Genomic DNA, 12,627 nt, shown 5'->3' on the forward strand with positions numbered 1-12,627 from the left:
CCATAATTAACGCTATAAATTGTGCAGTGATGAGTGACTTAGTAGGAAAAATATCACTTAATCAAATGTAGAAATGATCAAAACTAAGGTGGTAGCTAAGGAACGGAGATAAAGAAGTATTGTTGATTTAATACAAGAGAACATTAAGGTAGCAAAATGTTGGGAAAGTATTCATCAATTTATATTCATAATATTTAGCCCACATTACCCATTCATATAAACTTGATTATTCACGATACATAATCTTGTGTATCCATAATCACTCAAACATGATTAATGAAATAATTTGGAAAATTTGTGCATACATGTTGCTTATACATCCTTAGGAGGCCAGATGAATTGATCATTGATAACACAAGTGAGTGTTGAGAAGAATTATTCGAGTCAGGTACACTTGTTGTTGAGGGGTATTAAACGTTACATCTTGAAGACCTAAGTCTACTAGCTTCTCTATTCTAGTGCCTAGTCAGCCTTACTAGTGCTAGACGATCTTTTTCCTTCTTTAGATCATTGTACCTCATCCCTCTTCCCCATGATGCCTTTCCCCGTTAGGATTGACCACAACACTCCTGCATCCAATTGCTGATCACGGGGTTAGACCATTAACGATCACACTTAGCAATAATAACTTCAACATATATCAAAACTTGAATTTAATCAATACATAATGTTTCAACAAGTATTAAATCATTTGATCAAATCAAGTCCATTAATAATCGTAATTACAATATTAATACATCAAAACATAATTTAAATCATGTAGGATCCAATTACATGATGTTCACGAAGCCAAAAACTGGAATCTATTAGGGCACAACCTGCCAAACCATGGTTTTGTCCAAGGACAACCATTTAGGGCACACCCATAAAACCACTGTATAAGGTAAAACCAAAACCACTTAAAACCATTGTTTAAGTAACAACAAACCACTTAGGGCACATTTACAAAACCACTGTCTAATTTAAAGGCAAACCATGTAGGGCACATAATAACATGTGCCGTGCAATATAGTAGTACCAAAAAGGGGCATGACATTTCTTTGCCTTTTCAATTTCTATTCTTTTATGCCCAGTTCAAAATTAATGTGACTTAACTTTCTTTTTAAAATTTATTTAATCACTTTAGTAATTCTATAATATTATTCCTTATGCTGTATTTTTAAAGGGATAATATCAAATAATTACACTAATGGCTTATTAAATGCTGTTAATTATTTAATTTCACCTTAATCCAAAAAGGGAAATCACACTATTTTGCTTGCTTATTTAGTTACATGATCTGACTTCTTGTTCATTGTTACAATACTATAATGTAGATATATGTTTCTTACTTAGTTTTTCTTTCATATTATACTACAGATGTTTCCATTTTGCATTATATTTTATGCCCATTTTGTTGATATTATGTGGATCATAGCAGCAAAAATCTTTTGGGGAAAAATCATTAAATCAGAAGTAAGATGTATTGAAAAAATCAGGATTGAAAAGGGGGAAAACCAGATGTTAAAAATATAAAACCAGTAGAAAAAGGAATGAAAATTTCTTGTTTTTGAAATTCAGGGGCATTTCCATAGCATAGAGGTATATAGAGAGAATAAAATTGGGAGCTTAGCCTACGAATTGTAGTATATAGATTTTTGGGGAAAAATCATTAAATCAGAAGTAAGATGTATTGAAAAAATCAGGATTGAAAAGGGGGAAAACCAGAGGTTAAAAATATAAAACCAGTAGAAAAAGGAACGAAAATTTCTTGTTTTTGAAATTCGGGGGCATTTCCATAGCATAGAGGTATATAGAGAGAATAAAATTGGGAGCTTAGCCAACGAATTGTAGTATATAGATTTTGTTGTTTAAATTCATACCATTGATTTGTATGCATTACACTAGACATGGTTCATATTACATAAATAATAACTAGATGCTAATAATTTAGGAATTTTCAATTACAGTCTAAGTTGTACTATAAGTTGTCCTACAAATCAATTAAAAAGGTCCAAAAAGCCAGATGCAGCAAATAGTTCTTGCTGCTGCAAAGAGAGCTATGCTAGGTGCTTGTAAAGGCCTTGGCGATAAAGTTCTTGGGTCAGGGCTCCCCTGATTTCTTCCCTCTCTTTTCAATGTTAGACTTTAGTTGGCTTGTTATCCCCTATAGTACATGTTTGTGTCCATGTAGAATTTAGTTATCACATTTGAAAGTGAAAAATATCATGAATACAATTATAACCATGATTGCAAGTGTATCAAAAGTCTAACTTTGAGCTTTCTTCCTCTTTAGGAAGAGGTGGTCGTGAACAATACTGACCATTCATTGGGTTGTTGTGTTGGATGATTGTGTCACTTTGAATGTATCTGTCAAGAAACATCCAAATACTCTCACGAACAGATGAATTGCATGGCTGTCTTATAATGTATTTTACAATTCATCTAAGTTTTTTATTTTTTGGTCAAAGAAATCCCACCATTGCATTGAAAAATACAAATTATCTTGAGATGATATCATGTAACAATATTTTAAAAGTCTTCTTTCCCTACATGATGACCGTAGTTGAGAAAAAGCTCTTGTCTGCTTGTGCAATCAGAACTTTTCCATAACTACCTAAATTGTCTTCTAAGATGGGGAATATTTTCTTCATACACATGAGCAAGCATTTTGTGACATCTATATGATCATTTTTGAACCAATAGGTATAGTAAAATGCTGGATTGTAATAAACAGTAGCATGGAGAAGAGAGTGAATCTATTGATCCCATCTTCTATGTTACAATGACAAACAATGTCCTTATTATTTATCATACTTGTCATCATCTCTTTGGCCCCATCCATTGCCACAATAGTTTATAAAGGATTTCTCTCCATCTTTTTGTCACAAAACCCTTACTAGAGGCTCTAATTTTTTTTTCAAGTTATTTAGCCACACCTCAAAAACTTGTAGAATAAATGCGGTTTGCCACTACCATGCCATATGTTTGATTTGTGTAGCTAGATTTTATCGACTTGTTCAATGTTTGTTTCAATTTCATTTTTTTGGCAAAGAATTTTTAGTGCAAGAAAGTGTGCTTCAGACCTTGCCACTTTTGGTTGAACTTGTTGCTTGCCCTCTATGAAAGAGTGCATTATACACAAAACCTTTGAGTGATTATAGATGAATTTGTTTGTTGTGTGGGCCTTTGGCAATACCTCCTTAACACACTTAAGTTTTTTAATGTCGTCTATTGTGTAATCAAAGTGATGAATTGGACAAGGTAAAACCATATATGTGTATTTGTAATCCTAGTCTCCTAATAGCACCAAAAACAACAACATGGTCTGTAATAAATTGAACTCCATTTGGTGCCCCTACACCTATTACCATCTCATCAAACAACTCAAACAATATAGGTGTAGATTTGATGCATATATGGATTTCAAAAAATTTGTGAAAATATCCAAATGATGAGTGACTTTATGAGGGTTCAATTCCTTTTATTTGTTCATCCTTTTGCCATTATGGTGCAAACAATCTTTTCTCACTCTAGTTGATGCTCCTTGATAACATTGTTAACATCTGATATTGGATCTTCAAACATACCAAACCTTGATGTCTCATAAGATGGTGCTTTGAACCCGTGATGTGCAGTTGAAGTAGCATCTATCATAATTTGCTAGTATTGAGACTTGACAATCTAGAATGACAAGGTAGAGTAATGCTAAGATTTTTCTATTGCCTTCTTTGCTTGTTTACTGGTTTGATTGTTTTGGGGAGTACCTTGCCATACCTATTTGACTTGCAAATCCACAAGTTGCTTGCTAGCTTTTTGATCACTAATACCAGGTATTTCCTGCATGCTATTTCATTGTGTATCAACCGATGTTAGTTACAATCATAACATTAGTTTTATTTGTTAATCCATTTTGGTTGCAATCAATATAGCTTGGTTATTTGGCATTCTGGGTGACATCACATTTTGCATTTGAGTAGGTGAATCATGGAACTGTTGATGAATCTTGTAACCTTTTATTAATAACTATCTTCATGGCTGATTTTGGCAGATATATATAGGCAAAAACTTCAGCAATGTGTTGCGGATGGTGATGTAAGTGAGGAAGATGTGGCTGCGTTACTACGCTTGAGAGTACTACTCTGCATCCCACAGAAAGTAGTTGATGCTGCTCATGAAGACATCTGTGGTCGTTTGTTCCAGAAGGTGACATTCTTTTTCCTGGTTGAGTTGTTTTAAAATTCATTTGGTATTATACTAGTCTCAGTTTTTTAAGGCTTGCATTTATTTACAGGAAGAGTAGGTTAATATATGTAATTCATGAATATTGAATGAGGAATGCAAAATATTTCTAGGCATTTTCATTGCTGTATCCATGTTTTTAGCTGAGACTTACCAATTTGCTACTTATAATATGCATATATATTGCATGTTTACACTTCCCATTCTTAATAAATGTTCTTAATAAATGTTATTTTTAGCACATAAGTTTGCATTGGGAAGTATGATTTTTGTTTGAAATGGAGAATCCATCCAGCTCATTTGTAGATTAGAATCTGAACTCATATGCAGGGTGATTAGTAAGTGGGAAGCAGTACTATAACTCTAGAAAGTGATCTAATATTCCAATCTTGTGGTTAAATCTCATCACTAGGAATTGTACCTAGGTCCTAGAGCATGCAATCGATTCCACTCCCATCACTAGAGAGTCAAAATGAATTCCCCCATCCAGCTTGAAGAGTGGATTATCAAATGTCCAACTCATGCTCAAGTTTTGGGTGGTCCCAAAATTTGTTACTTGATTGTTTGAGACATCTGTCCAAGTCACATGTCTATTGTATGCTGTCAAGTTCCTTAATCACTCCGTGAATCACTTAATGCTTCCTCTGGTCTCTTGCTCGCTAAACTGGTTCGTGACCAAAATATGATTTTTTGCTTCACGAAGAGCAATCAATGTATTCTTCAATGTTTCCCGAGTATCATAAGCTTGTGGATTAGCTCCTTTTCCTTCAATTTGTTAGCAAATATTCTAGCAACCTATATTCAGTTCTCATCTATTTCAAAGCCACTTTGACCATTTGCAAGTTGGCTACATAAGAATCATCTTCCATAACCCTTTGATTCTTTTCCACCTGAGCCTTCCTGTAACGATCTTAAATGATCTTAGGACTGTCATTATGACATACTAAGGGTGCAACAACCATATTATTAGTAACTTTCAGTTGATTCTTTAAAGAATGTTTCTCATCATCATCATTTTGAAATGCATTTCGTGATTGGTCATCCAAAACACCATCATCCATCAGTTAACTATTGCTATTAAGAGCATATGATTTATCACATCTGTCAAGGATGTCATCTGCGTCATTATAAGCCTCAAACTCTTTATCACATAGAGTCCAATTTGCTGCTATGTCACTATTCTCAAACAATTTCTCATCATGTGAAAATTTTCAACATTTGCTAGAAACATCTTGGGAGTCCAATATGCTCTCTCTCCTTGAGTAAGACAATGCTGATTACAATTATGTATATTTCTCTTATTTTTTAGTATATGTAAGGGATACATACATACATATATATATATTTGTGTGTGTGTGTGTGCGCGCACTGTGTACACACACACTAATCATAATTGGGAAAAAAATCACGAATCCACAGATCTGATTCACCCGAATCTGTTTTGTTTCATGAATCGGAAACTGAGCTCCTTTTGCTTCAGTAGGTTGTTAGTAGTTCTTCATTCGATTGGAATTGGGGTGCATTCTCCATCCACTTAGTGGTTGATTGACATTGAGCAAAGTAGAGGAGATAGTTTACCTGCGTTCAGTTGTGCCTTCTACTCACAAAAACAATGAGTACAAGGATGTGGCAACAAAGTTGTGGGATATAGAACTGGAGCTTTTTGACTCTGATCTTTTTTTTTGTTTTTACAATCTTCTGTGCAAGTGGTAGTAAGGTTCCATCATCTACTGTTAATGTTGATGATGATCTTGGTTTTCGTAATGACCATTTTGATGTTAATTACGAATTGTATTATTCAAATGTTAAACAAAGATTATCTATCATGACATTTTCAAATTACTAAGTTATGTTTCAAAACTTAAATTTTGTAATGGTGTTATTTAGCATAATTGGTAAATGACATTCTAAACTTAATCCTGTTGTTTACGGTGCGTATATGAATGCACCCACCCTTCACAACATGTGGCTTATCTTAGCCACATACTCGCACCTGTTCCTGTTCCCAATTCAGCAACTGTGGTTCTATGTTTTCTATCTTTTGAAAATCTAATTTTTTGCTGATTAAATCCCCCGTTTCTTTAAAAACAATTACCTTTTGGTTTGCCAGTTTATTCCTGAAACATATTTTGCAGCAATGGAACATATAATGAGAACACCTAAACATGCATCTTTTAGCCAGGTCTACTTATAAAACTCATAGCTGCAAAAATTGTTTTCTTATTATATGTTTCATAAAACTCTGTAAGAGAACTGTGTCAGGACACAAGATATTCTGATGGATCTCCCCAAGTCTTGTATATACTCATATCTAGACTGTCAGAAAAAGATTACAACAAGATCATTGAATATATTGCTTCATCATTCAAGAAAACACTTTGCATGACTTATAAAATTTACAAACCATACTTATGGTCTGTCTGGACAGTTGCCCAACATTCTGTCTAGATTAATAAGGCATCCACTATATATAACACAATTGTTTCCTGCTTTACGCAAAAAGTGACCTTCCAGGTTGCCATCTCAGAAACATGTTCCGTTGTCCTTTACTGTCCCTTATTGCTCCCACCTCTGAAACATTGTGGACCATATATAATACATATGTAATTGTTTTCTCATAGAATACAAAGGGTTCAAGGCATTTTGATGAGCCCTCATACCATGGAAGCAATATATGGCAAATATAATACAGCAATAACACAAACATGTAGATGTCGGTGGTCTTCTCATTGTACAACATGATGGTCCTATATCACCATGCTTGGTGCTATTTTTTGAAAGGCAGTGATACATGGAAAGCTTAATCAAAGGTCATAGTCTTGATTCCTGTATATGATTATGAACATCAGTTTCTTATGGATTGGCATCGCTATTTTTATGAATAGTATGCATCTCTATGAAGATTACAATTGTAGATAGTGCTCACCCTCATAGCACCTTGACCCAGAAAGGGATTATGTAAATCCGAGAAAGAGATTTTGACTAATGCACTTGAAAATATTGATAAACAGGATAGTAACAGAATTCTGAATATTATTTACTTAATTCTGTAACTAGCAAGCAGGAATTTCCAATTGGATTTGTACCGTTCGGAAACAATTTTTTCAGTTAAGCAATTTCCTGAGTCACAGTGTACATAAATTGGAACAAACTGAATCACTGTTTTAATAATTTTAGGAAGATATATAATGAGAAAAGATGGGCATCTGTACAGAATGATCTGATTTCCCAGAGTGAGTGGATTTGAGTTTCTGTGAGCACCAATTCTCCAGTCTATGATTACTCAGGCAGGACTGTTATTAGAAGGGTTGTTCCTATTCAGTCATAATTACTCGACCACCGCTGTAGAATATTAGTGACTTCCGGCCAAACTTAAATCTCTGCTACTGTGATAGAATATCACGTTACAGGGATACGATCCCTCACCCGGCAATCTCTTTGTCGTTTCCTGTCGGTTCTTTCTTCTTGTCAACGAGCATGATCTGGTAACTCTGGCGATTCTAACGGCTCCAGTCGCGGATGGATAGGCTCTTCTCCATGTACCAATCAATAGTTGTCTGTCATGGCATAGATTCCTGTGATGTGTTGTGCGTAAGCAATGATTATAAACTATTGTCTTTTTCCTTCCAAAATCAGATAAATATAAACTCCACTAGGTCAGACACAACTATGACGAAAGGAGAGCAAGAAATATTTCTCATCCATAGGCCAAGATTGATATCAATTTCCAAACTTTGTTAATCAATTTCATACTCCTATGCCCTTTGAAACATGTGCTTGTCCCTTTTTAAACAATGGAAATCAGGTGATTCCCATGAACCACCAAACTGATTTGGTTGGATTAAATAACATAATAAGCTTATAATAATAAATGTTTAGTTTTATTAACTTTTATACTTATCTCTACAAGTTATTAGAGATGCTAATTATTATCAATTATTCTATATGAGTTCAAAACATTTGAAAACTGAAACTAATATAAAATAATTAATATTTATTTGCCTTTTTGACTTATAAGAGGAAAGTCCACCTGAAGGGACATTACAAATCTCCCCTTCTCCATGTTGCTTGCCCACAAGCAACTGTTAATTAGGATGTTGTAACACCTGTTAGCCTTCCCATGTAGCGTCATCTGCTGGTAAAGTTTTCCATTGTATCAGATATTCTTTAATAGTCCGGTTATGCAACAGCCTTTCTCTAATATCCAAGATTTTGTCAGGAATGGTTTCCAACTTCTCTTAATCTAAGGGTGGTAATTCTTCTGAAATTGATACCTGTTTTCTCAATGCCTTCTTGAGACAAGAGACATAAAAAATATTTATGTATACGACTACCTTCTAGTAAGTCTAATTCATAAGCTGCTGCACCAATCTTTCTGACAATCTGATAAGGTCCATAGAAACAGGGTTTCTACGTTTAAGCAAAGATTGGCAATAGGGCTGTAATCTAAGGTACACCAACTCACCTTCATCAAAATTATGTTCTGCGCGCTTTTTGTCTGCATATGCCTTTTTCTGGTTTTGAGTAGATTGTAAGTTTTTCTTGGGTGCTTTGAGAATATCCTAATTTTCCTGGAGTCAATTCTAAGCCTTTGGCACATTGCTATTGTTGAAGGCTAGATCCAAAAAAGATAAAGCATCATACCCATATAAAGCTTTAAACGGGGTCATACCAATAGACATATGATATGTAGTATTGTAACAATATTCACTACAGTATAACCACCGTATCCAATCTTTTTGATGTCCAGCTACATAATTATGGAGATATCCTTCAACCCATTTGTTTACAATATTTGTTTGACCATCTGTTTGTGGATGGTAACCGGTACTGTGATTCAATTCTGTGCCTGTTAATCTGAACAGTTCTTCCCAAAGGATGCTCAAGAATCTGCTATCTCTGTTGCTGATAATGTTCATGTGTAAACTGTGCAAGTGAAACACCTCCTTGAAAAATAATTCAGCGACCTGGAGTGCTGTGAACTCTATAGGGATAGCAAAGAAATGTGCAAATTTAATTTGTCTACCAACCACAACAAAAATACAATCTTTACCTTGTACTTGGGGCTACCCGGTAATGAAATCCATAGGCACACTTTCCCATCTTTGTTTTGGGATGGATAAAGGAAGAAGTAGGATTGCAGGATAGGAATGCCCGACTTTATTTTGCTAGCATGTGATACATTCCTTCACATATTGTAAGATATCATTTTTGAGTCCTTTCCATGTGAACCATTCACGGATTTGCCTGTAAGTTTTGAAATAACCCAGATGACTTGCCAAGGGTAAGCATGGAGTGCTTGCATAATTTTCAATTTCAATTAAATCCGAGTACAAGAAAAATTCTATTTTTATAAAAAATGATCCCATTTATAACCTTGTATCTTTCATCATGAATATTCATGTCCAAAATGTCACAAGCAAATGCATTCTTAGAATATTCTACTAATAAGAGAGGTTTACAATCAGTTGTTACCCCTGATATAACATTTATTTCAAGTTTCCTGGATAATGCATCAGCAACCACATTGTTCTTGCCTTTAACATATTTAATTTCAAAATCATAGGCTTGGATCTTACTAATCCATTTTTGCTGTGTGTCATTCAAATCTTTTTGGCTCAAGAAATATTTCAAACTATTATGATTAGTTCTAACTACAAATCTACCAGCAATTAAATATTGCCGAAAATTAACAAATGCATGCATAATTCGCAACATTTTCTTATCATGTATTGAATACAATCTTTCAGCATTATTGAGTTTTTTGCTTTCATAAGCTATAGGATGCTTATTTTGCATTAAAACTGCTCCTATTCCTTCACTAGAAGCATCACATTCTAATACAAAAAACTGATTGAAGTATAGAAGTGCAAGAATTGGACAAGAACTCATTATCTCCTTGAGTTTGTCAAATACTTGTTGTGCTTCTTAGTCCACACGAATGTCCCCTTTTTAGTGACATCTATTGATGGTGCTCCAAGCTATGAAAACCCTTCAACAAATCTCCTATAATAACTGCATAAGCCAAAGAAACTTCTCAGATCAGACAAATTCTGTAGAGGTGGCCAATCCAAAATGGCTCTAATCTTCTCCTGATGTACTTGCACACCTTTGGCACTGAGCATGTGAGCCAAATATAATTTTTTTTTCATACAAAAACATTTAGAGCTATGTTCCACGGAGTTTCCGGGACGGGGACGTTTTAGGGGACGGGGACGTGTTTCCGGTACGGGTACGGGTCGAAGCCAAAATTTAGGGGACGGGACATCAGGGGACGGCGATTAAAAACATAGGGGATTTTTTTTAATATAGAGACAAAATTCAAATATGTATATCATAACATTGATAAACCATTCACCATAGACATTTTAGAAGATAAATACATGGAATATTATCAAATGGCAAATACTAAGTGCTTCCATCATAACAATATCACATACATATATAGCAAAAATTAAAATGCCTAAAGGCTTCAAGTATCATGCTGAAATCAGAATGAAATAAAGAGAAGTCCAACTAAAATAGTTAGTAAATAGTAAATACCGAACGCAGTCTTGCCTCACTAAACACAATCTTTGCTCATTGCTGCTACTGCTCTTATGTTTTTTTCCTTCCTCTTAGCAAGTATGTTAAATCGAAAAATGAGTAGAAGAGTTAGTGTTTTAATGGACCAAATATGGGTTGCATATTGTTATTATGTCTTTAAGATGACTAGGGGCCACACTAACAACAAAAATTACGAAAAAATGTTTTTTTGGGGATGGTTTGCCTTTACCAGATTGACTGGAAAAAAGGGGACGGCCAGCAGTTTCGGGGACGGATAGGGGACGGCAAAACTGTCCCCGATACTGCTGGCCGTCCCCAAGTTTCCTGCCCAAAAAAATTGGCCGTTTCGGGGACGTTTCTGAATTTTTCAAAAAAGGGACGTTGCAGGGTACGGCCAAAATCCGTACCCGCGTCCCCAAATCGTACCCGGTACGGGTACTAGGGTACAGAGGCAGGGGACGCATCCCCGTGGAGCATAGATTTAGAGGCTTTTGCATAAAGGGACTATGATTCTTGTATATCCAAAATCTGATCAATGTCTCAATGTTCCTCCCAAGTCTTGCTGTAAATTAATATATCATCAAAGAAAACTAACAAGAACTTCCTCAATTGTTTATTAAAAATATGATTCATACAAGACTAAAATGTTGTTGGAGCATTTGTTAGTCCAAATGGCATGACTAAAAATTCATAGTGACCATAATGACAACAGAAAGCATTTTAATGAATATCTTGTTCCCTTAACTTGATTTGATGGTATCCAGATCTCAAGTCAAATTTTAGAAAAATATACAACACCATGTTATTCATCTAACAATTCATCAATGTTTTTATGGTCTTTTTATTGGGAGCACGATAATCTATACACATGCGTAGAGTTCCATCTTTCTTTTTGACCAGCACTATCGAAGGAGCAATGGACTTGAATTGGGCATGATAATTCCCATATCGAACAACTCCTTAATAGTCTTTTCTATTTCATCTCTGAATGATTTAGGATGTTTGTATGGAGTAGTGATAATGGATTTTGCCCCTTATTCCAATTCAATAGTATGTTTAAAACCTCTATCCAGAGGTACTCCTGGAGGTATATCACTGAAAACCATACTATGTGAATCTAAAATCTGCAACAAATCATCTTGATAAAGTTTAGATTCAAAACCTGTTACCTTAGTGGAGGTAAGGCATTGTGCTGACTAAGCAGCATCACCCTGATAGAAAATGGCTTCTATCCTATTAGCAGACACGATTTTGGGTCCACCGTTTGACATTCCCTTGAGAATTACCTTCTTCCCATCAAATTTTGAAAGAGAACTCCATGCGCTTGAAACTCTGTGAGTATTTATCGAAGGTTACCAACCATTGAATGCCTAACACAACATTAGAGTTAGCCAAATCAACCACACAAAAATCATCTGTTATTGTATAATTACCAAGAGTAGTACTCAATCGAGGAACCTTACTTGTGCTTACTAAAGTAGTACGATCTACTACTCGAACATCAAATTCTTTATGTTTTTCTGTATGTAAGCCACATTTTTTAACAAGAGCACTATCAATGAAATTATGTGTAGCACCACTATCAATCATAGCAATAACTCATTGCCCTTGTAAAACCCTCTGACTTTGAAGATATTGCAGTGCAGAGTTCTTGTCATTGATGCTATCTCACATTTTCCTAGTGAATTTTTTAGAGCTTGTTTTGCAGTTTTAGGACTGTTGGTTCCCAAAACTGCAGATTGGAAATCTAAGAGCTGACCACATCTCCGATAGGATCCTGCAGTCAGTTTTGGCTAATGAACGAGAATCACCTTGATTCCCCTGTACTTTAGGCTCCGCTACACCCAGGCGAGTAGACCT

At 35.1% G+C, this 12,627-nt stretch overlaps 1 protein-coding gene across 1 annotated transcript in view; it reads left to right on the forward strand.

Moving 5' to 3' along the window:
- TIC110 (translocon at the inner envelope membrane of chloroplasts 110) overlaps nucleotides 1-12,627 on the forward strand; it is a 180,691-nt gene that overhangs the window by 121,752 nt on the left and 46,312 nt on the right. The window contains exon 12 of the mRNA XM_089797805.1: nucleotides 4,031-4,185. Within this exon, the coding sequence (XP_089653931.1) occupies nucleotides 4,031-4,185 (155 nt within the window). The remainder of the gene's footprint in view (nucleotides 1-4,030; nucleotides 4,186-12,627) is intronic.

Source organism: Cupressus sempervirens, chromosome 8 (genome assembly GCF_028749045.1).
Source record: "Cupressus sempervirens isolate cs-2001-9-10 chromosome 8, ASM2874904v1, whole genome shotgun sequence".
Lineage (NCBI taxonomy): Eukaryota > Viridiplantae > Streptophyta > Pinopsida > Cupressales > Cupressaceae > Cupressus > Cupressus sempervirens.